The sequence below is a fragment of the Periplaneta americana genome, chromosome 5 (genome assembly GCF_040183065.1).
Source record: "Periplaneta americana isolate PAMFEO1 chromosome 5, P.americana_PAMFEO1_priV1, whole genome shotgun sequence".
NCBI lineage: Eukaryota > Metazoa > Arthropoda > Insecta > Blattodea > Blattidae > Periplaneta > Periplaneta americana.
The window spans coordinates 20,759,124-20,780,716 of NC_091121.1; the positions used below are offsets into that span (position 1 = coordinate 20,759,124).

Below are 21,593 nucleotides of genomic sequence, written 5' to 3' on the forward strand. Positions count from 1 at the left end.
CAAGATTGGTAAGTTAGTTGTGTTAAAATTAGCTTTTTATTTGTATATAGATATGAGTGGGTACTTTTTTTTTTTACTTTGACGGATTCTGATGGATTTTCAGGTGTTAGACTGACGGGAATACAATTTATGTGTTGGCAACACTGCAGCAAATTGATACAATCAGTTGCTGCTGTGTCACTGTGCGGAAAGGAAGTTACTTTGGAACAGCGTTGCCAACCCTGAGGCTTGACTGGATCGCACAATTGATTCCAAATTGATTGATCAAAATACTTTTGATTGGAGGATCGTACACTACATATAAAATAGACCTATTTTGATTTTATGTAAACTCCTTCCACAGTGTTTTATTTAAACGCTTGTTTAAGAAAATAATTATTAGAAATTAACATTTTATTGTCTCCTTACCTTGGGAGGATCCTCAGAAGGATCAACAACAGCAGAAACAGAAGAGCCAGAACCTACATCTAGTTCTTTTACACTTTGTTTCATCATTCGCTTTATATTAAGGAATTGTTTATCATAATTTTCTACAATTTTGTTTTCGTCCTGTATATTCAAGTATACCGGATGTTGATTTTTTTCGGAGTAGGACCTACTAGGACCACTACCACTATTTTCTGATTCCACTGCCACTATTTCACGTCAGAACCTATCGCAAAGACACCTGATTTCTTACTACCCGTGCACAACCACGAAACACGACTAGCACAAGCAAGAACTGTAACAGGCTGTTCCGTGTTTCTTTGTGTGTACAAAATAGGCCCATATATTGAATATGTTTATTCCCTTTTTCTGTCATGGGGTTCCCAATACATTACAATTAACTAATTAGTTATTACATGCTTTCTTGGCAAAAGTAATGAAGTTTAGGCTATTGAGAGGACTTGAGAGACCATTTCTCTGAGCTATTTGGAAATTAACAAAGAAATGTTTGTCAGCATCATTTTTGAATAGCCACAAGTAATGGACACTAAGCGATTCCTTGTACACTCTCTATCATCATATCCCATCTTCCTCAAATCCATTTTAATATTATCCTCACATCTACGTCTCGGTCTCCCCAAATGTCTTTTTCCCTCCGGCCTCCCAACTACACTCTATATGCATTTCTGGATTCGCCCATACGTGCTACATGCCCTGCTCATCTCAAACGTCTGGATTTAATGTTCCTAATTATATCAGGTGAAAAATACAATGCGTTAAGTTCTGCGTTGTGTAACTTTCTCCATTCTCCTCTAACTTCATCCCTCTTAGCCTCAAATATTTTTCTAAGAACCTTATTCTCAAACACCCTTAATCTCTGTTCCTCTCTGAAAGTAATAGTCCAAGTTTCACAACCATACAGAACAACCGGTAATATAATTGTTCTATAAATTCTAACTTTCAGATTTTTTGACAGCAGACTAGATGACAAAAGCTTCTCAACCGAATAATAACACGCATTTCCTATATTTATTCTGCGTTTAATTTCCTCCCGAGTGTCATTTATATTTGTTACTGTTGCTCCAAGATATTTGAATTTTTACACAAGGCTTTATCACTATATGCAAAAATATCTCTAGACTAAAATAGCTATAAGAAGGGAAGACTTACTTTGTTTGTATCATTATCAGCCACACAGGATACATTCTTCCTACACTACCCTATGGAAGTGTATAATCGTATATTCGTAATGCACTAGCACACGGGAAATAACCAAACCTGTCCCGCGTATTTATCCTACTCTTTTAAGTATGTTGTGAGTCTAAGATCCTACATGCATTACACCATATGGCGGAATTCGAACCAGAGTCAGCCAAGAACATGAATACAGTTTCGTAATGGTCTCCACACTGCCAGAGAATGCAAGGTCATACACATCAACAAGTATTCACAAGAAAAAGAGCGAGAGGGGAAGAAAACATCGGGGAGTCCCCTGTATGATCACGCTTTCCTGTTGCGTCACTATCGATATCGAGATTCTACCACGTCTGCCAACATTACGAAATGACCATTTTTTTTTATTCATGTTCATACTGCAGTTGCATTTATCTAAAGGTACGGTCACACGTAGAGATGGCCGATATTTCACAAACCGATATTTTTGTCACAGGTATTTTTTTCTCACAGATAAACCTGTGACTGATGACGCGAAATATCTGTGACAAAATATCGCAATCGAAATCTGCTCCGTATTCAGTACTCTGTGACTGATATTTTCTCCTCTACGTCGTAGGTTTGCGCGTGCGCATGATACAATAACAGCAATCGGGCGGTAGTTTCTCCATCTTATTATAAATGATGTAGTTATTACACGATTTAAATAATAACACCATTGGTTACCAGTACTTAATCTTGTGTAAAATCCTGTCCGAACAACTATTTTGTTTTGTAATTATTTTCCAATGTTTTTCCGAATACTTATGTTTCATTAATTTTTATTCTATGACTGAATATTGTAATGTTAATGCACGACTTAAAATAATTTATCCATTATATTATATACAATAAAAAGGATCAATTTTTAAAACTATTAGGATAATCATATAACCTCAATTTCTCCATATCCAACTACATTTAAAAATGATCAACTGGTCCAATATCTATAATTTAACCTCTTGGTACATGAGGTTAACTTTTGACATGTTACTGTTCAGTTAGGTAAGAATTTATTTGTTAATGGTACATGTACATAATTTTCTTTGTTGGATTTTCCCATATAAATCACTGATGTGTGGCGTGTATAGAGAAATCGTATTCATATTTCACTTCTCTTCTATATTTCCTGCTCATTTTTATCGGTGTGACAAAATATCGGTGTAATTCATGCATTTTGTGCTTACGTATCGTTATAAAATATCGGTGTGACAAAATCACCGATAAAAGTCACAGATATTAAATTGTCACAGTCACAGTTGTCACAGGTACTTGAAAATATCGTTTAAGCTCATCTCTAGTCACACGTCGCTTCTTTTGCTGCGCAACTTCTGTACTGCAGCTGTAAAAATTGCGTGTCGTGTTCACACGTAAGCCAAAAGCAGCGCGCTGGACTCTACTTTTTGTGCTGCGCAACCCGAGTGCTGCAAAAGTTGCAACTGGAGGTTGCGAGTCTGTTCACACACAAGGCGCTACTTCTGCAGCCGCAGTCATGCTGCAGGTTTCCAGCTCCGTGTTGACTTCTCAATATACATTTTGTGATTATTATAAAATTCATGCGATAGCTTACTTATCTATTATTTGCTTTTCTGTCCTAACTAGTATTCAGAAATTGGCATTATTTTTACTATAAAGCTATTAAAACGCCCATATACTTAAATGATAACCAACAGCATATTCACGGAATCAATGTTGGCAACCCTACTGTTTGAAACTACGCTACGGAAAATTAAAAAAATGAATTATATCGTCAGGAAATATAGTCAGATTGTGTTGTACATTTAGCAACTATTACAAATAATTTATTTTCATCACGTCTAACTTTAAAATATAGCCAAACAATAAAAGTATCATTGGCACATTTGGGTGGCAACGCTGGTCGCAACCGCAGCAAAAGTTTCAACAAAACAGATATCAAAAATGCTGCGGCTGCAACAAAGTTTGTGATACTGTTGTTGTTTAGTCAACTGACCTGAGTCTATTCACACGTCGCTACTTATAAGCTGCGCGCAGCATGAAAAAGTAGCGGGCAGCAGGTTCGGCAGCCGCTACTTTTTGGGGTGCACCGTTGTTCACACGTCGCAGTACGAGAGTTGCGCAGTTTTTTGTACTACATCGCTGCAAAAATAGCGACGTGTGATCGTACCTTAAGAAAGATTATTATGATTATAACTGCCTTAATTTTTTTACGTTCATATAAATGAACATGGACTTTATACATATTGTGACAACGACGTGAGATTCGAACTCAAGACCAGCGTCCCGCGAGAGAGCATATCGCGCGGGCTTCGCGGACGCTGAGGGACGGCGCGCGGCGAGAGGGGAAAGGGCCTAACCGACGAGGGAGAGTGCGCGCGCGCGCAACTGCTGCGTACGGAAAAGGGGGGGGGGGGTCGGACCCTCCCGACTCTTCGAGAAGTGCGTCGAAGTGGAGGTATCCAGATAATTCTCTGCACACCTGTAGAAATTTCTCGCAACTATGATTTCGCTATAAAAGAAGAAACGCCAGCGAACTCGAGTAGTTTTTCAGTTAATTTGTCAGCCAGTCAGTGAGTGAGCCAGAGCAAGCAAGCCAACTTGTGTACCGGAGTTCGACTCGGGTGTGCGTCCGCAACTGTATCAGCATCCGAAGGCCTGAGTTCGAGTGCAGTGGACCGCAGTTGGAGGGACCTGAGTTCGAGTGCAGTGGACCGCAGTTGGAGGGACCTGAGTTCGAGTACAGTGAACTGTCTCTGAAGGTCTGTGGTTCGAGATACGGTGAACTCGAGTGACTGAGCTAGAAGAACTGTGAACTGAGAACTGATAGTTCTGATTTGTAAATAGTGCTTTGTAAATATTAGTTAAGATTAACAGTTCATTGTTGTTTGTAATAGTCCAAGTAAATTGTCATTGTCGTCGGTGGAGTGCTATAACGAATACTGAATTGAGTGAAAATCCAATTGTTGACGAGAGCGTTTAAGGCGAATTGTAGAAAGGAATTATTGTTGGAAGAATAAAATCCTATTGTTGAGTTGGAAATAAAATTCACAATATCAATAACAATTCTGTTCGTGATTCGGTAATGACCTCCCCCCTCCCCCCAAAAAACAAAGTTTGTGATACTGTTGTTGTTGTTTAGTCAACTGACAACTGACAGGAGACAGATCTAGACCCCACAAGTGACACCAACAAGGCATCATATTACATAATAAAACAAAAAAAGTTTTTTTACTGTTCACACACAATTTTCGGTTGACAGCAATATTTTCTTATCTCTCTAGAATTTTAGTATTTCCTATATCAATTAATGGTTTTTGACTCTCCTGTCACCCCATTATGTATTCTAAGCTGTTCAATCCGATGTGTTCCTTCGGGCAATACAATATTTCATTCTTAACCCTGTACATATCCTATCTTACTGTTTCGTGAAATTGCATTTCTTGAACGATATGTGACTATGGATGAGACAGGAGTTCAACACTATGACCCTGAAACAAAAATTCAAAGTATGGAGTGGAAACATAAGGGTTTACCGACCCTAAAAATTCAAGGTGCAGCCATCAGTAGGCAAGGTTTTGCTCTCTATTTTTGGGATTCCCAAGGTGTTATTTTGACAGATTTTTATTTTATTGGGTTATTTTACGACGCTGTATCAACATCTAGGTTATTTAGCGTCTGAATGAAATGAAGGTGATAATTCCGGTGAAATGAGTCCGGGGTCCAGCACCGAAAGTTATCCAGCATTTGCTCGTATTGGGTTGAGGGAAAACCCCGGAAAAAACCTCAACCAGGTAACTTGCCCCGACCGGGATTCGAACCCGGGTCACCTGGTTTCGTGGCCAGACGCGCTGACCGTTACTCCACAGGTGTGGACTATTTTGACAGACTATTTGCAAAAAGGAACCACAATAACAGGCTTTTATTATGCAAATTTAATTGAAAAATTGCAGATGCTATCAAGAAGAAACATCGTGGCAAGTTGAGACGAAAGGTTCTTTTCCACCAAGACAATGCTCCAAGTCACAAGTCCTTAATTGCAACAGTTGCACTTTCAACAGCAGGATTTGAATTGCTGCACCATCCACCCTACTCACCAGATCTGGCACCCAGCAACTTCACGCTATTCCAAAACTCAAAGAACACCTGCGTGGGAAGAAATGTTCATCCAATAATGAAGTCATGCAGTCCGTAAATTAGTGGTTTGCTGAAGGTGGAAAACCCTTCTTCCAGGAAGCTGCGGAAATGTTGGAGCATCACTGGGAGAAGTGCATCAATCTATTTAGGGACTTACTTACTTACTGACTTTTAAGGAACCCGGAGGTTCATTGCCGCCCTCACATAAGCCCGCCATTGGTCCCTATCCTGTGCAAGATTAATCCATTCTCTATCATCATATCCCACCTCCCTCAAATCCATTTTAATATTATCTTCCCATCTACGTCTCGGCCTCCCTAAAGGTCTTTTTCCCTCCGGCCTCCCAACTAACACTCTATATGCATTTCTGGATTCGCCCATACGTGCTACATGCCCTGCTCATCTCAAACGTCTAGATTTAATGTTCCTAATTATGTCACGTGAAGAATACAATGCGTGCAGTTCTGCTTTGTGTAACTTTCTCCATTCTCCAGTAACTTCATCCCTCTTAGCCCCAAATATTTTCCTAAGCACCTTATTCTCAAACACCCTTAACCTATGTTCCTCTCTCAAAGTGAGAGTCCAAGTTTCACAACCATAAAGAACAATCGGTAATATAAGTGTTTAATAAATTCTAACTTTCAGACTCTACTTAGGGACTATGTGGAAAAATGAGGTGAGATTTTTTTTTCATCTACAAGTGGGTCAGGGCTACAGCATAGGGATCAACCCTCGTAAAACTTAATGTATCGAATAAAGATAAAAAAAAAAAAGGTAAAGGTATATCCGTAACATGACATGAAGGCACTTGGGGGGCACGGAGGTAGAGCCCCATGCTTTCCATGACCTCGGCACTAGAATGAGGTGGTGTGGTCGGCACCACGCTCTGACCACCTTTTACCCCCGGGAAAGACCCGGTACTCAATTTTATAGGAGGCTGAGTGAACCTCGGGACCATTCTGAAAGTTTGGCAACGAGAAAAAAATCCTGTCACCACCTGGGATCGAACCCCGGACCTTCCAGTCCGTAGCCAGCTGCTCTACCAACTGAGCTACCCGGCCGCCAATGTATCGAGTATGTTCTATTTTTCGTGTTTCAATACTACAACCTGCTTGGCTGAATATATGAACTTCCCTACATTCGCACGGTATTTGGTAAATTCCCGCAATTTTGAGTCCTATGTTCTTTCACGGTTTTAGGAAACTGCTTATTTTCTTAGGTAGAACAAGTAGTTTTTATGGTTATTAGAGGAGAGAAATTCGGTCTGGAGCCGGGAATCGAACCCGGGTCCTTGAATCTTTGTCCTCTAATAACCATTGTTACCATAACAGATAAATTCTGTAAAACCAAAAATTAATCTTTACGTAAATAGTTTTTATGTTGGCTGTGACTAATCTACTACCCGGTTCGTCAAGAATTCGATGCACTCGTTGTACAGAAATTTGTCAAAAAAGTCAGATTTTCTACAGTTTTATTTTTTTTTTTACCCCTTATCGCCCTGTTAATATTACACGAAATGTAAGTGCCTGAACAACTTTTGGAAATATTAACGTAATAACGTTATGTCAGCTGTGTATATTTTTATTTAACTTCCCGAAAAAAATTAATGGATTAATCAGTGTGACTGGGGATGGGAATTCGTTCTCAGTCTTTCGTAATTCATTAACTATCTTGTGTTATTCAAAATTAATATCATAAAAACAAAAGAACTAGCAACTGTCTTGAACGACGGGAATTCCATTAAGTAGTTGGAAAACACAGTCTGAATACAAAACAATTCACATGTTTCATATCAAGTCTCATTGTGAATGTTCGTTATGATGGGAAGTTTGAGAAAATTAATGACCTCCTAATGATGTATACAAGAATGCCATTGTAAGTGATGGTTTTACAAAGTTTCAACACTTCCATTATGGCAGTCTATTGCCTGCTGAATCTGATCTAGTCAAGGTCAGTTTTAATATCAGAGCTTTGCCCCATTCATAAACATTACAATAGGAAATTCATAAAGGACATTGACTTCGAAATTTTAATGTGGAGGCCAGTTTCGTCCAAATGACGTAACAAGCACACAGTGTTTCTAAATAGGCTGTTTCGGAGAGGAAACATTTGTGATTTATAGTTACTGGTACTTATTAATGTCCTTCGAATGCTTGCAATGTTGTAGGGGCAGTGACATCTTAATTTTATGGTTCCATGGCAACTGTAGATCACTTTATAATGATATAACCAAATGTCTACTGCCATTACAGCCATAAGTGAACAATTTCACGTTTTATTTTTCGTCAATATTACCTAAACTATATTATTATTATTATTATTATTATTATTATTATTATTATCATTATTATTATTATTACTAGAGCCCGGATGTTAGGCAAAATGTTTTTTTTTTTTTTTTTTTTTTAACTGAGTGTATGTATGAACGACCTATTAGAGATAAACACGCTTCCATACATTTGGGGACGATAGGCCCAATTTTTATTTTGCCTTTTTTGCCTATTTTAGTTCCCGTTGCCTATTTTAAGGTTAAAAGCCTTTTTTTTAGCCTTTTTACGTCGTTATTGTACATGTTCTGTATTTTAATGCATTTAAAATAAACCGCACATAAATTATATCAAAAAACAAAAAATAACAGTCGTACAAATTAAAAATATTGTGACAGCTGCGTCGGGATTCGAACGCGTGTCCGACAGGACGCGCGGGAGACGAAACCACAGTCTAGTATATACAGTCGCGAAGCTCAATACGTAGTAAATATGCAAACATTGGATAGTTGCTCACCACTAGGATCGCTAATATCGCCTCATTACAGACAATGCAAAATAGTGCCGACACAGTCTATTGTTTCTAGCACCCTCAAAACTCAAGCTTCGTGACTGTATATAGTAGACTGTGACGAAACGTTGGTCGCTTCGGTGTGTGGGAGCGTCAGCATGCCGAGAGGGCAAGGGGATGTGCACTACGGCGCGAGGCAAGTGGGGACGCAAAGCTGGTGGTCCTTCGCTGTGCGAGGTGAATGGGGGGGGGGGGGGACGAACCCTCCCGAACAGAATCGTCCAGAAGTCTGTAGAAGTAGAAATTTCGAGCATCGTACTTTCTCGTAACTATGGTTTGATTATAAATTACGACACGCGAGTGAACTTGAGTAGTTGCTGTTATAGTCGGTGGACAGCAAGCCAGCCAATCTTGTGTAGCAGTGAAGCCAGCTTCGAGACCGGAGTTTGACTTGAGTGTGTCCGCAGCTGTGTGAGCGTCCAAAGTCCTGAGTTTGAGTGCAGTGGACCGCAGTTGGGGGACCTGAGTTCGAAGATCAGTGGACTGTCTCTGAAGGTCTGGGGTTCGTGATACTGTGAACTCGTGTGACTGAGCTAGAACTAGCCAAGGCAAACGAACTGTGAACTGAGAACTGACAGTTGTGATTTGTAAATAGTGCTTTGTGAACATTAGTTAAGATTTATTTTTTATTTTATTAGGTTATTTTACGACGCTTTATCAACATGTTAGGTTATTTAGCGTCTGAATGAGATGAAGGTGATAATGCCGGTGAAATGAGTCCGGGGTCTAGCACCGAAAGTTACCTAGCATTTGCTCATATTGGGTTGAGGAAAAACCCCGGAAAAAACCTCAACCAGGTAACTTGCCCCGACCGGGAATCGAACCCGGGCCACCTGGTTTCGCGGCCAGACGCACTGACCGTTACTCCACAGGTGTGGACATTAGTTAAGATTAACAGTTCATTGTTGTTCTCAATAATTCAAGTAAATTGTCATTGTCGTCTGTGGAGTGCGATAATGAATACTATGTTACTGTGTGGAGTGGAAATCCCATTGTTGACGGAAGTGTTTACGTTCAATTATAGAAAGTAATTATTGTTGTAAGAATAAAACTACATTATTGATTTGTAATAAATTCACCACACACAAATATTTGCTGAGAATCTTATTCTCCAACAATACATATATTTCCAAGAAGTCGTAAACTTTTCTCCCCTACCGATTCCATCTTTTATGTCACTTAACAAAGATGTTTGAACAGTATAACCCTCAGTGTTCAGGTCACTTCGGGGTTTACCAGCAAAAGAAAGGGGATGAGGGAAATATTAAAAGCAAGTCTCCAGGTCCCGTTACTGTTGTCGCTTGCAAGCACAAATCACGCGTTCTTTGAAGTCTCTAATCTCTTCTCACACCCCTCTTTTTGAGACAATACACAGTCGGTTTTTCCCGATCTCTGAAAGAAAGTAGACAGTCCTTCTGAAATAAGTTGTTTTAAGTTTGCTCCAATCACTTCAGTAGAAGTAGAAAGACCTTTTTCCATCATGAAAAACGTTCTCTCTGACAGACGGCTCACTATGACAACTTAAAAAAGCATCTTGTTGTGACATGTAACCACGGAAAGTGAGTACCGTATAGGATAGTTTTAAGTATTTGTCTATTTTTTGTCCGTTTCCATGAATAATAAATGCCTACTTCACTGCCTATTTTTACTATTTTTAGTGCCTATATGCCTGCATATTTTAACCAAAATAAATGCCTAAACATCCGGGCTCTAATTATTACATTTACTGTTCATACGTGTAGGTACTTCCGTAGATTATTTTCTTTTAATTCATTTTTATATATTACTATTTTGGAAGCCTTTATATTTCTGTTCCTTTATTTATAATACCCAATATCCTCCCGTAAATCGTTGGTCAAGTTACGTGGACTTAGCCATTTGTAACGATCCCAATGCCTAAGATAACCTTTTCTCCAGTTTTACCTCAAGACGAACATAGATCGAACCTTCGAAATACTGAGAGATGTTATACGTGTATATTTCATCAGTAATGAAAATTAAAATTACACATTTTCTGAATAATCATCCATTACTTTCTCCCTTATTTAGATTGGTGGAATGTATGGGCGCAGTTTGAACGATGCTGAAAATTCACTTATCTTGCTTGTCAGTTGAATGGTGAACAAATTGATTTTTCTGTCTATATCGTATAAGTTCATGGGTACGTTGTAAGATTGAGACCTTTTGTAAGGGAATTTTGTAAAAAGAAAAAAAAAAACTTCGATTGCATTACTTACTTACTTACAAATGGCTTTTAAGGAACCCGAAGGTTCATTGCCGCCCTCACATAAGCCCGCCATCGGTCCCTATCCTGTGCAAGATTAATCCAGTCTCTATCATCATACCCCACCTCCCTCAAATCCATTTTAATATTATCCTCCCATCTACGTCTCGGCCTCCCTAAAGGTCTTTTTCCCTCCGGTCTCCCAACTAACACTCTATATGCATTTCTGGATTCGCTCATACGTGCTACATGCCCTGCCCATCTCAAACGTCTGGATTTTAAGTTCCTAATTATGTCAGGTGAAGAATACAATGCGTGCAGTTCTGTGTTGTGTAACTTTTTCCATTCTCCTGTAACTTCATCCTGCTTAGCCCCAAATATTTTCCTAAGCACATTATTCTCAAACACCCTTAACCTATGTTCCTCTCTCAGAGTGAGAGTTCAAGTTTCACAACCATACGTAAGAACCGGTAATATAACTGTTTTATAAATTCTAACTTTCAGATTTTTGGACAGCAGACTGGATGATAAGAGCTTCTCAACCGAATAATAACAGGCATTTCCCATATTTATTCTGCGTTAAATTTCCTCCCGAGTGTCATTTATATTTGTTACTGTTGCTCCAAGATATTTGAATTTTTCCACCTCTTCGAAGGATAAATCTCCAATTTTTATATTTCCATTTCGTACAATATTCTGGTCAAGAGACATAATCATATACTTTGTCTTTTCGGGATTTACTTCCAAACCGATCACTTTACTTGCTTCAAGTAAAATTTCCGTGTTTTCCCTAATCGTTTGTGTATTTTCTCCTAACATATTCACGTCATCTGCATAGACAAGAAGCTGATGTAACCCGTTCAATTCCAAACCCTGTCTGTTATCCTGAACTTTCCTAATGGCATATTCTACAGCAAAGTTAAAAAGTAAAGGTGATAGTGCATCTCCCTGCTTTAGCCCGCAGTGAATTGGAGAAGGATCAGATAAAAACTGACCTATACGGACTCTGCTGTATGTTTCTTCGATTGCATTATCTATAAGAAATTTGAACCAGGGTGCTCCAGTTACATCAAACAGAACTGTCATCTTGGGAGAAAGAAATGCCGTTCGTTATCTTACACAACAAGGAAATAAATTTAAATACTCTCCAATTGTAACTCGTACGAGGTAACCCCTGGCGTAAGCAACTCGCAGCGCATATTCTTTAAGGTCGTTTTTTCTATTTTATATGGGAAGTTATTGACCTTCGCAGAACATGCTTGACGTGCAATATCTCCTGGTTCTATACGCGTTTGGACACCCATGCCTTCACGAACCACCATCAATTATCTGTTCTCTAATATTCAAATCAGAACAATTATAAAAGATGTTAACAAGTTCGTATCTACGTAGTAATTTAGTTAATTAATCGAAAGTACTACTGACTTACCCTTTTTAACCTGACCACCAAAATTGGTTTGTATGCAAAGGTTAAAAGCGTAGTAGCAAATACCTAATGAAAGCTAATGATAGCCATAATTAATTATATAAAATTGCCAGTCCAATTATGAAACTGTGCGTTCCAAAAAGATACGCATTTATGTATGATTCCAAATTCATATAGGCCTAACAAACTACACAATAATTCTTATGTTTCGTGACAAAGATATTTTCTTTCTCTCACAGATCTAAATGGAAGAAGCATATTTTGAGTATTTTAATGCAGAGATTATTTTACTTAACAATGTATAAATTGCAACAACATTTCTGTATCAGCAGTATTCGATATGACTACAATCATGGGCAACATGCTTATAATCTGAACATATTCTTACACTTGGAAAGATACAGAATGTTACGGTATACGTGCAGATATTTTTATATTTGTTTAAGAAAAATACATGTAAAACAACGCCTTACTTACTTTTCCATTGCTCTAATACTTTTTCCATAAATAGTCCCGTATTTTATGGCCTGATGTTTTACGAATAATCGTACTATGAAACGTCTGTCGTTCAAATCAGCCCTGGGCACAAGGGGGAAGTGAAACGGAACTCAGAAACCCACGCCCAAGTCCTTTTCGCTTACACTGCCTTATAAACAAACACACAGTAGCCACTGTGCATCAGTGATGGATTTCAGGCGGCCAGCGAGAGCCGAAAGTTCGTAAAAGCTTTATATAATCCGTCACTGAGCAATACTTACTTCCTGTGTACTCGTCTCAGCTGGGGAAGATGGAATGGGGAGTTAAGAGGAAATTTTCAGTGCCTCAATTGAGTTAATATGCCCAGGTCTGGTTTAGACTATACAGTATGCATGTCTTTCGATCACATGTACTCCATCATGAATACTCCTTCTAAGTTAAGGATCATTCACCTTGAAGGAGATTCACTCACCAACATTTAACGTAATAGAAGAGTTCACTGAAGTTGAATTAGCCAATATTTATTTAATATCAAAACAGCAAGAGAATCTGCAAACATAACAAGGGAGCAGGGTTCTTTGAAAGCCTTTTGTAATAATAATAATAATAATAATAATAATAATAATAATAATAATAATAATGATGATGATGATGATGATAATAATAATAATAATAATAATAATAATAATAATAATATGAAATGAAATGATGAAATGAAATAGGCTATTAGTGTCCCTTAGAAGGGCTAAGGCTTCCTGCAAGAGGGAAAGCTCTGGCTCCGTTTTGCTCTCGTGTCGAGCTAGTCCACGTGGGCGGAGTTGTGTACTACACATCGATAATTATGACTAAATATTAACACTTTGTCACTTAATTATAATTAAGATATTCAACACTTTTGTCATTTAGGATTGTACTCATTGCTGTTAGTCTCTTCTGCACGTTAGTTATCACATTAGAATATTTAGGCTTTGTCATTCAGGTGATTTCAGTTCCTACTCATTCGTCTACGTTTAATAATAATAATAATAATACTAATAATAATAATAATAATAATAATAATAATAATAATAATGCTGATGAATATAAGAACATGTGGTAGGTATAATTTTTATTTATTATTATTATTATTATTATTATTATTACTATTATTATTATTTTACACAGTCATTACTTTATTTTTCCATTAACACTAATATCTAGGCAATTGTCATTGTCTCAATGTAACACGTGCTGTGTTGATCATACTAATTGTACTATTCCTTTAGTTGTGACATTATATTCATATGTATTAATTCTTTTTTTTTTAACTTAATACTTGTATACTAGAATGTATTTTTCTGTTTGTGATTATGTGTTCAGTCTCTTTTTTTTTATTACATATATATATTTTTTTATTATTGTTATTTCAAAGTTAATACTGATTGTATATATGTATTCAATCTCTCTTTTTTACTTAATTATGTTTATTATTATTTTTAAGTTCATATTTGTATACCGGTATGTATTTTTTCTGTATTTGATTTGATCCTGGTTGAGTGGAAGAGAAGGCCTGATGGCCTTAACTCTGCCGGGGAAAATAAAACTATTATTATTATTATTATTATTATTATTATTATTATTATTATTATTTTACACAGTCATTACTTTATTTTTCCATTAACACTAATATCTAGGTAATTGTCATTGTCTCAATGTAACACGTGCTGTGCTGATCATACTAATTGTACTGTTCCTTTAGTTGTGACATTATATTCATATGTATTCTTTTTTTTTTCTTTTAACTTAATACTTGTATACTAGAATGTATTTTACTGTTTGTGATTATGTATTCAGTCTCTTTTTTTTTTATTACATATATATATATATTTTTTATTATTGTTATTTCAAAGTTAATACTGATTGTGTATATGTATTCAATCTCTCTTTTTTACTTAATTATGTTTATTATTATTTTTAAGTTCATATTTGTATACCGGTATGTATTTTTTCTGTATTTGATTTGATCCTGGTTGAGAGGAAGAGAAGGCCTGATGGCCTTAACTCTGCCGGGGAAAATAAAACTATTATTATTATTATTATTATTATTATTATTATTATTACTATTATTATTACTATGTTCACCTATGAAAGATCAAGAATGCTCTTGATTGTTCCATCGACACTTACATAATTCCTGGCCTGAGATCAAAGATATCTATATGCTAATTTTTGGAGATATTGATATATAAAATGGAGTCTATATTGCAGAGTCAATAATAGCAGTTTACAAAACATCTAGATAAGGTGAAGGATGAGTGGAACAGAGAAAAATTCTCTCCGGCACCGGGATTTCAACCCGCGTTTTCAGCTCTACATGCTGACATTCTATCCACTAAGCCACACCGGATTCCCATCCCGATGTCGGCTCAAATCCTCTCAGTTTAAGTTCCACCTCTTGGGTTCCCTCTAGTGGCCTACCCTCATGCACTGCGTCATAGATGTATGACAGTGGCACAATGTCCACACATGTGCAGAGGTGCACTCGTTATGAGTGACTAAGTGGCTGGGATTCGACGGAGTAAGCACCGTCTTAGATATTAGTAAGTAATTATTTTTCGCATATCATATATTATTACGACGTACCGAAGTACTAGAGTGAACCCAAACGGTGGAACTTGAACTGAGAGGATTCGATCCGACATCGGGATGGGAATCCAGTGTGGCTTAGTGGATAGAGCGTCAGCACGTAGAGCTGAAAATCCGGGTACAAATCCCGGTGCCGGAGAGAATTTTTCTCTGTTCCACTTATCCTTCATTATATGATGACGCAGAATTTCTGCACGGAAATATCATATGTACATTTAGATAAGGACTTAAAGTCCTCTACTGGACTGAAATAGCAAAGAAAAAGAAGCTACTTTTAATTAGACAAGCTTACTTTAAATTTCCTTAAAGGCAAGGAGAGAAATGTCAGGAAAGTCATAATCATACATAGTCCAATTTCGCACAGCAAATAATATAAAGTTGTAGTTTGGGATGTTCGATAAAGGCACAAAAATCCTGAACAGTATAGAAGCAAATTAAGTTAAACATTTTTCCAAAAGAATTTCCTGAAAATTTATTCAGTTCAGTAACGTCAGGTGAAGAATATTCCGAACATTAATGCTGTCAAAACCAGTAATGTACCAGACATGCAACTTTCACCAAGCACGAGGCTATTCAAACAAGAATGAACATGAATGTTTTATCATGATGTGATCTAGCTAAATCCTTGAAAGTCAGAGTCAGTGAATTTCAAGCTGTAGTGAAACTGGTAATGCAGGTCATTATCACTTTCATGATTATTTTAGTTTGTCTCTATACAGTGCATTAGCTTTATTAGAAAAAAAATGGAAACATTACGACTGTGAGGGTTAATCTTCATATCTTCCAAACATGGTTTGGTCTAGAGATCAAGGTACTGATCTTTATGTATCGCTTTGACAGATATTAGCTTCATATTAATTTAAGGGGGTATGTACACATTTCACTAGTATAAAATGCCCTAAAACTAATGGAAAAATGACATGAAATTAAAAGAAAATGACATTTAAATATTAACCACCGTACTCGCACCACAACTTCTTAAAAATTAGTCACCTTGTTTCAATGACTGCCCTGCAAATCTCGGAGAGAGGAGGCTACGTCCTGGAATTTGGTTAAAATAAAGGAAAATAACATGCAAAAAATTGAAGGTTTTAAGGAAAAACTATAGATTTTAATGAGGATTTACAATGTGTTTCAATCAGGGGTGGTCCAAGTCAGTGCCTTCATTCTCCGTCTCCACCTTCTTCCGTGCTTCACTTTTGTTACCAGATCTTCCAGATGAGGGAGTGTGAATTACAAAACAAATTGTGGGCGCAGCGTGCATTCTTGCAATTTTTGTGTTAAAAATGCTGTCTAGTACAGTAGACATTAGAGTTGGGTCGATTCGTGAACGAATCGTTCATTCGAACGACTAATAATAAAGAATCGTAAGAATCGTTTCGTAGTATCAACGAATCTTCGTTCAAAAGAATCGTAACGAATCGTCGTTCAAAAGAATAGTAACGAATTGACATGGTATCGTAACCCATGATTCTATTTACTTGTTTGATGTAACCTGTCAACGGACATTTCCGAACCGTGCCGAATACTCCCGAGCAAGAGTGAAATCAAAATACTGCATTTGTTAAGTATGAAAAATAATGAACACAAACCTGAAATGTGCATATTAAAGCTCTTTCTTATATTTTTTGTAATATGAATTATTATTATAATATTCCTATTAATTATTTAAACTTGAATAGCTTATATTATTTTTATAATTTTTATTATTTTTAGGTGATGTTGGTTTTATAATAATTATTTAAATAGAGATGTAATGCAAAAAATGTACTTCGTAATAAGGTTCAGTTGATAAATTATAATTTAAAAACATTATCTTGGATAATTTTGTAGACTAATGGAGGTCATGCTGAATGGTTCCAGCCAATGAGAAAGAGACACTCCAATGTCTCGCCTCTTTTGCCATCTATGCGAAAGATGTAGAACGTTTTTGTTCTACGCGTGGTTTGCAAAGGAAAGTGTCCTGTAAGTCGTTCGTTGACGAATCGTTGGAATCGCAGAGTAGGAAGAATCGTGAACTCGTTGACGATTCAAAAGAATAGTTGGAATCGCAGACTGAGAAGAATCGTGAACGAATCGTTAGAATCGATTCGTAATGTATGACTGAATCGTTGGAATCGACTTCTGAAAAAGAATTGTGTTGCCCAACTCTAGTAGACATCCCTTCCGAACCATGTTGAGGACACAACGTCCTGTCCGGGACAAGATAAAAGTTTCCCCCCTTGCAAACAAATTCTAAAGACAACCTCATACCGACAAAAGAACAGTAGCGGTCGAAGACCTCACTTAAACTAACCTGCTGTCAAGCATTTTACATTATTTCTGTTGTGTGAAGTGAAGCCTTCAGTGAAATGCTGTTCCAAACTATAAAACTCAAACTTCACTGTTATTCACTTATTCAGTAGGTAATTATTACTACTGACCTATTTGATTAGAAAATGATTTAACAGACCTATCGGTACAGAAAAAAGTAAAATGCATTCCGAATGATCTAAAAATTCTTCAAAGTATTAAAAATGATTAAAAAAATTCCGAAAAAAAAAATATAAAAATGACCTATTTGTTCAAAAACATCAAGTGCCTAAAATGCAATATAATAAATTCCTTTTTTACGTTGATATTAATATAGAAAGGATTTCTATATTAATAGGCATCATCCTAATGTGAAAAATAAGAAGATGACTTTTCATCAACATCCACCCCCTACTTATAAATGTAAAGAAAATTGTATCATTTTGTAATGATGTCTAAGCCGTTTTGTCAATTAACCTGACTTTTATTTATTCAGTAAGTCATTCTTGGTCCACTTTTTTTTTTTTTTTTTTTTGGATGGCCCAAGTATTTGTTTATTTATTTAATTCATCGTTTTCCCTAGATCTTACACCAGAATTGAAGCTCTGAGATGTGGAAGTGAACAACGCATGACAACATTGAAAAGGAAGCTTGAACGCCATTCAGGAAGGTATGTAAAATTTCCTGCGTAACAAGAAACATGAGAATTGCAAAAGCAACATGTGTAATATGCTGCAAAAGTTCAAAGAATTAGAGTGCAAAATGAGCATCAAGATTCATTTCCTGTTTCCACATTAGGACAGTTTTTCGTCCTCACTTATGTGATGTAAGTGAGGAACATGGTAAACATTTTCATCAAGACATCAGTGACAAAGAGCACTGGCACCAGAGGTGATGGAGTACAACAATGATGGCAGATTACTGCTGGATGTTGGTAGCGAGGAATCACAGCCCACTTATAAACGGAAATCCACTCTTCGAGGCTTCAAGAGAAGGAAAAAGCAAACATGAGATAAATATCTTACTCCAATATTATTATTTTTTAAATTTCTTATGGCTTTCTGTAATATTCTATACTTATACTGTACTAGACTGTCTTGAATCTCTATAACTTGTTTTCCTATATATATCGCGCTTTAAGCCGAAAATTAGTTTTCAAATTGTGAAAAATTCTGACATGATGGAAAAAAAAAAAAAAAAAAAAAAACAGACAAATAACAGATTCGTGATCAGCATACTTATAATATGTTATATCACCTATCATCCAGAAAACAACTCTCACAAAGTTTCATTTTGTAGAGTAGGCCTAAAGCGGATTAATTTAATTTACAAACCTTAGCAGTTCATCTTTTGAGTAGAAAGAAGGTCTCAATATGGAGAAATGTTGTTTATTCTGTTCTAAATTTTTATCTTGGCCCTTCTAAGCTTCAAGATAATTAGACAGTGCACTGAAGAATGTAATAGGCCTACATGAATAATGAACACCTTTTCTTAATAATTGAGACTAACAGAGGATAGGTGAAGATCTGATTTGTATTTTGTTAATTGTAAAAATTACTTTTGATTAGTAGGTCCTATGCCAGGGCCGGGCATGAGAGCGGCTCCATTTAGTCGGCCAGAGCTGCTCTCGCTCCGTAAAGCACTTCAATTCCAAGCCAGAGCAGAACGCTCACTCAGTGGCGGACTCGCATTACAGCTACCTTTCCTGCATTAATAAAACAAGAGCCACGGTTGTTCTAGTCATTCAGTCTGTCAGTATATAATAGTTTATAAGGATATTACATCAATCCATTGTACAGTACAGAATTTATAACATTCTTATTAATTTAATGAAATAAACTTCGCTCTATGCACACACACAAATCATTAGGCTTATTTACATAACCCATACGCACATACTGCAATCTCCTCACCACGGTTCTACGAGACAGACGTATGGCTTCCATTTTCCCTACTTGCTGTGGACACAGTTCATCTGCCAATATAATTAAACATCGCTTGATGAATTCACCTTCGTTGAATGTTTTCAATTCCTTTGCAATTTCGTGGCAAATTTTGTAGCTAATTATCATAGCTGATTCACTAAGTGCATTATTGTCATCCTGGTAATACATAATATATAATATAATATACTATAATATAATATAATATAATATAATATAATATATGATATGATAGGATATGATATGATATGATATGATATATGATATGAGATGATTTATGATATGATATGACCATAAATTAATACAACTCAAAGAAAATGTTTCTCAGGTACATTATATTAGAGCATCTATTCGATATTTATATTGCATTATAAGTTATTATAGTACATTTATAATATATAATTTTAAATTATACAAATAGTATGACATATCATAGTATAGTATATTACAGTTCATGATATATAATATGATATACGATATATCATGAACTGTAATATACTACAGTATGATATATCATAATACTTGTATAATTTAAAATTATATATTACTAAATGTATAATAACTTATAATGCAATGTAAATATAAATAGATACTCTAATATAATGCACCTGAGAAACATTTTCTTTAAGTTGTATTAATTTATGGCGTTCGTTAGCAACATATTTGTCATATTCAGTAGCATGTTGTAAAGAATAATGTCGTTGGATATTGAACGTCTTAATCAGTTGGAGTGTTTTATGCCAAATTAAACACTTTGCTAATCCACTGCTCTCTACCAAAAAGAACTCCTCCTCCCATGATACATTAAAAGCATTGGGAATAGCGGGCCGCTTAGTGTATGAGCGGAAGCTCTGTCTTCAAAGTTCGCCATTACACTGCAGAGTCACCACTGCACCGACAATGAATGACGTACAGTATGCATACGTCCAAGCGCTCGCAAGACCCGCTCTTTAAAGCACACAGCGCTCATTTCTTAGAATCACGTAATGTGCCCAGCCCTGTCCTATGCTAAGAAGAGTTAGCTATCTTGAGTTTTGACAAACATCATCAAGGAAAGAATGTAGGCCTACTCACAAGGTAAGATCAAGAATTCTAAATTAGCCCATGGAAAATATTTTTACAATACGTGCTTTTATGTACACGTATCATCACTCCTGAGGCCATTGTTTGTAAAACAAAAATGTGTTTAGCTTCAGACGAGTTAGCCAAGTGTATTAATCCATTATTTCATTAATCAAGGAAAGTAGCTATGCCATTTGAAACTGTATTCGCCAATAGAGAGGATCTTAAGTCATAACAGGCATAACGGTAGTTCAATGAGTCAGTTTATGAATAAATCAGTAAATTCTGTGTATGTTTTCCAGTTCCAAGTGATTATCCAAGAACAAATCAATAAACTTTGTAATTAGCCTAGATTTTTTTAGATCAATTCCATGTAAGTTAGTATACAGCACTTGTAACAGACCTAATGAAGGAAAACTGGGCACTATTATGTGTGCACACCATACTATATTTGATTACACTGGCTTTATCAATATTAAGTGAGCTACTTTATTGGCATTAAATCATTCATTAGCTTTAATATTGTATTAGAAGTGTCAGTAGTAAAGTGATCATATTGGGCAAATTTATTTCTGTACCAAATTGAACGTTAATTAGTATGGCGGACATCATCGAGGATCAGTGCCAGGCAGGTTTGCTTTGTTCAGGTTTTTGATACCTACCAAAATCTAACCTGTCACTGATTCTCGATGATGTCCGCCATTCTGACCAACGTTCAATTTGGCACAGAAGTAAATAATTACCATTCTTTGTTTCATGAATTTCTTTTCAGAAGAGAGGGGACAACGGACTGACCTATCAGCTCAGATCATTACATGGTCACACTTCATCCAAGGTAAAATGAAGCAATCTGTGACATAGTGTATATAGGCTATGATAGTAGGTACCATTACAATAACATTTATAGGTACTAGCCGGTGAAAGAAGCAACAACTTGTGATTACAATTAACACAG

The 21,593-nt window shown here is 36.4% G+C and overlaps 2 protein-coding genes across 7 annotated transcripts in view; one reads left to right on the forward strand and one right to left on the reverse strand.

The window, feature by feature from the left end:
* Pli (E3 ubiquitin-protein ligase pellino) overlaps window positions 1-21,593 on the reverse strand; it is a 513,023-nt gene that overhangs the window by 490,508 nt on the left and 922 nt on the right. Inside the window, exon 1 of one of the 2 annotated variants that reach the window (XM_069825470.1) lies at window positions 1,597-1,802. The exons of the other annotated variant lie outside the window; for it this stretch is intronic. Within the exon in view, the coding sequence (XP_069681571.1) occupies window positions 1,597-1,631 (35 nt within the window). The 5' untranslated portion in view covers window positions 1,632-1,802. Of the gene's footprint in view, window positions 1-1,596; window positions 1,803-21,593 lie in introns of those variants that run through there. 2 annotated transcript variants of the gene reach the window in all.
* The window catches only part of LOC138699521 (uncharacterized), a 101,736-nt gene that overhangs the window by 60,067 nt on the left and 20,076 nt on the right, over window positions 1-21,593 (forward strand). For 3 of the 5 annotated variants that reach the window (XR_011332024.1, XM_069825476.1, XM_069825475.1), the window contains exons 3-4: window positions 18,217-18,303; window positions 21,411-21,473. Coding sequence is in view for 4 of the 5 variants with exons in the window: in XM_069825476.1 (XP_069681577.1) it covers window positions 18,217-18,303; window positions 21,411-21,432 (109 nt within the window). In the remaining variant the exon portion in view is untranslated. Of the gene's footprint in view, window positions 1-18,216; window positions 18,304-18,431; window positions 18,835-21,410; window positions 21,474-21,593 lie in introns of those variants that run through there. The other 2 variants (XM_069825474.1, XM_069825477.1) reach the window with 2 other exon arrangements.